The 2,028-nt window shown below is 44.2% G+C and overlaps 1 protein-coding gene across 1 annotated transcript; it reads right to left on the bottom strand.

Annotated features, from left to right (window-relative positions):
- Nucleotides 1-753: 753 nt before the first annotated feature.
- On the bottom strand, nucleotides 754-1,707 carry LOC102510697 (olfactory receptor-like protein OLF3). Its single transcript, XM_032484380.1, has one exon. The coding sequence runs from the start codon at nucleotides 1,705-1,707 to the stop codon at nucleotides 754-756; it is 954 nt and encodes a 317-aa protein (XP_032340271.1).
- Between the last annotated feature and the right edge of the window lie 321 nt (nucleotides 1,708-2,028).

The following is a 2,028-nucleotide window of genomic DNA, read 5'->3' as shown; positions in this document are numbered from 1 at the left end:
CATAGCCACGTGTACAAACATCTTTAGTTATATTCCATATAAAACAAGACCTCTAGTTGATTCTTCCACTCAAAGGTTGAGTTTTATCTCCACAGGTCAAAGATCCAGCCCCAAAATATTTTAATCAGCCTTGACAGCAATACTACTCAGCCATAAAAAAAAAAAATTAAATACTGCCATTTGCAGTAACATGGATGGACCTAGAGATTATCATACTGAGTGAAGTAAGTCAGACAAAGACAGATATATTACTTAAATGTAGAATCTCAAATATGATACAAATGAACTTATTTACAAAACAGAAACAGACTCACAGACATAGAAAACAAACTTATGGTTACCAAAGTAGAAAGAAGGGCGGATAAATTAGGAGATCAGGATTAGCAAGTACAAACTACTATATATATAAAAAAATAGAATCAGTGGTTCAAAGTTAGATAAGTCTATGACTGCAAACAAAATGACAAAGTAACACATATGGTATTTTTTCATTACTGTAGGGTCATATGAATGGAGACTGAATGTGGGAAGTTCTATTACAGTCGAGCTTAATTTCTCTGAACATGCTGCTGTGACATAAAAATACCTCCACATCCCATTTCCCAGCCACTCAGCCTCCCACCCGACATCACCAGCACACGTTTTGTCATCTCCTTCCTGGTTGCCAGGGTGATGCAGTTAATGCTTCAGATCTCAGCTGGGTGGGAGAACACACAGGAAAAGCTTTTTTCGCCAACTACTGCTCAAGATTCATCAAGTTGCCAGTTTTGACGTTAATCCAGATAACTGCCCTAGTAGTTTCTGCCAGGCCCCCTTCACCTCCTTATTTCTGAGACTATAGATCAGGGGGTTCAGCACAGGCATCAAAATGGCATAGAAGACAGAGACCAACTTCTCCTGAAGGACAGAGGGGCTGGAACTGGGCTGGACATAAGTGAAAATGGCCATGCCATAGCACAGGACAACCACTGTCAGGTGAGAGGCGCAGGTGTGGAAGGCCTTCTCTCTCCCCTCCGTGGACCGGACCTTGAGGATGGTGGAGATGATCTTGATGTAGGACAAGAGAACCAGGCAGAAAGGGGTCATCAGCAACACAATGCTAGAAACCATGATTGCAACCTCATTGGAGGACTTGTCCACACAGGCCAGCCTGACCACAGCTAGGAGTTCGCAGGATATGTGATCAATATACTTGTTTGTGCACATGGGCAACTGAAAGGTGATGGTGGTCTGCAGGAGAGAGTTGACAGAGCCACTGACCCAGGATGTGACGGCCAACCTAGCACAGAGCCCTCCGTGCATGATGACCGAGTATCTCAGGGGGTCACACACAGCCACGTAGCGGTCGTAGGCCATCACTGCCAGGAGAACAAACTCAATCCCACCCAGGCCCAGGGAGAAAAATAGCTGGGCTGCACAGCTCACAGGTGGGATTCCTTTACGTTCTGCAAGAAAATGCACCAGCATCTGAGGGACGATGCTTGTGGCATAAGAGACATCAACAATGGAGAGGTTGGTGAGGAAGAAATACATGGGGGTGTGGAGCCGGCTGTCCAGTCTGATCAGAAGAACAATGAGGAAATTCCCCAGCACCGTGACCAGGTACATGACTGAGAACAGGACAAAGAGAGAGACCTGCGTGTTCCAGTCACTGGACAGGCCAAGGAGAATAAACTCTCTCACCCAAGTCTGGTTATCCGTTCCCATAGAAAGACAGAGGACTATTAATCTGCCGAGAGAGTCAGAAATAACAGAAGCTACTGAATCACAGAACCATAAGAATAACTTCTTAAAAGAATGCATATAATAATGATCAGCCAACCTTAGCCAGATGTTTCAGATCATTTACAGGCCAAGAAGACAGGCTTGATTCTACTATGAATTATATCTACTGTACGTAAGAGAGAGAGGCTAGTGCCTTCACAAGGACATGATGCGATCTCATAAAGTCAGTTAAAGCCTGGAGATAATGCAGTGCAATTTTGGGAAGATCTATATATTTCCAATTTACTCAGTTTCCAGGATAGG

This window comes from Camelus ferus, chromosome 7 (assembly GCF_009834535.1).
Source record: "Camelus ferus isolate YT-003-E chromosome 7, BCGSAC_Cfer_1.0, whole genome shotgun sequence".
Taxonomy (NCBI): Eukaryota; Metazoa; Chordata; class Mammalia; order Artiodactyla; family Camelidae; genus Camelus; species Camelus ferus.
This window is presented reverse-complemented; position numbering and strand designations above follow the sequence as displayed.

Coding starts and splice junctions, on each gene's coding strand:
- LOC102510697 (XM_032484380.1), bottom strand. CDS start 1,707: ATGGGAACGGATAACCAGACTTGGGTGAGAGAGTTTATTCTCCTTGGC.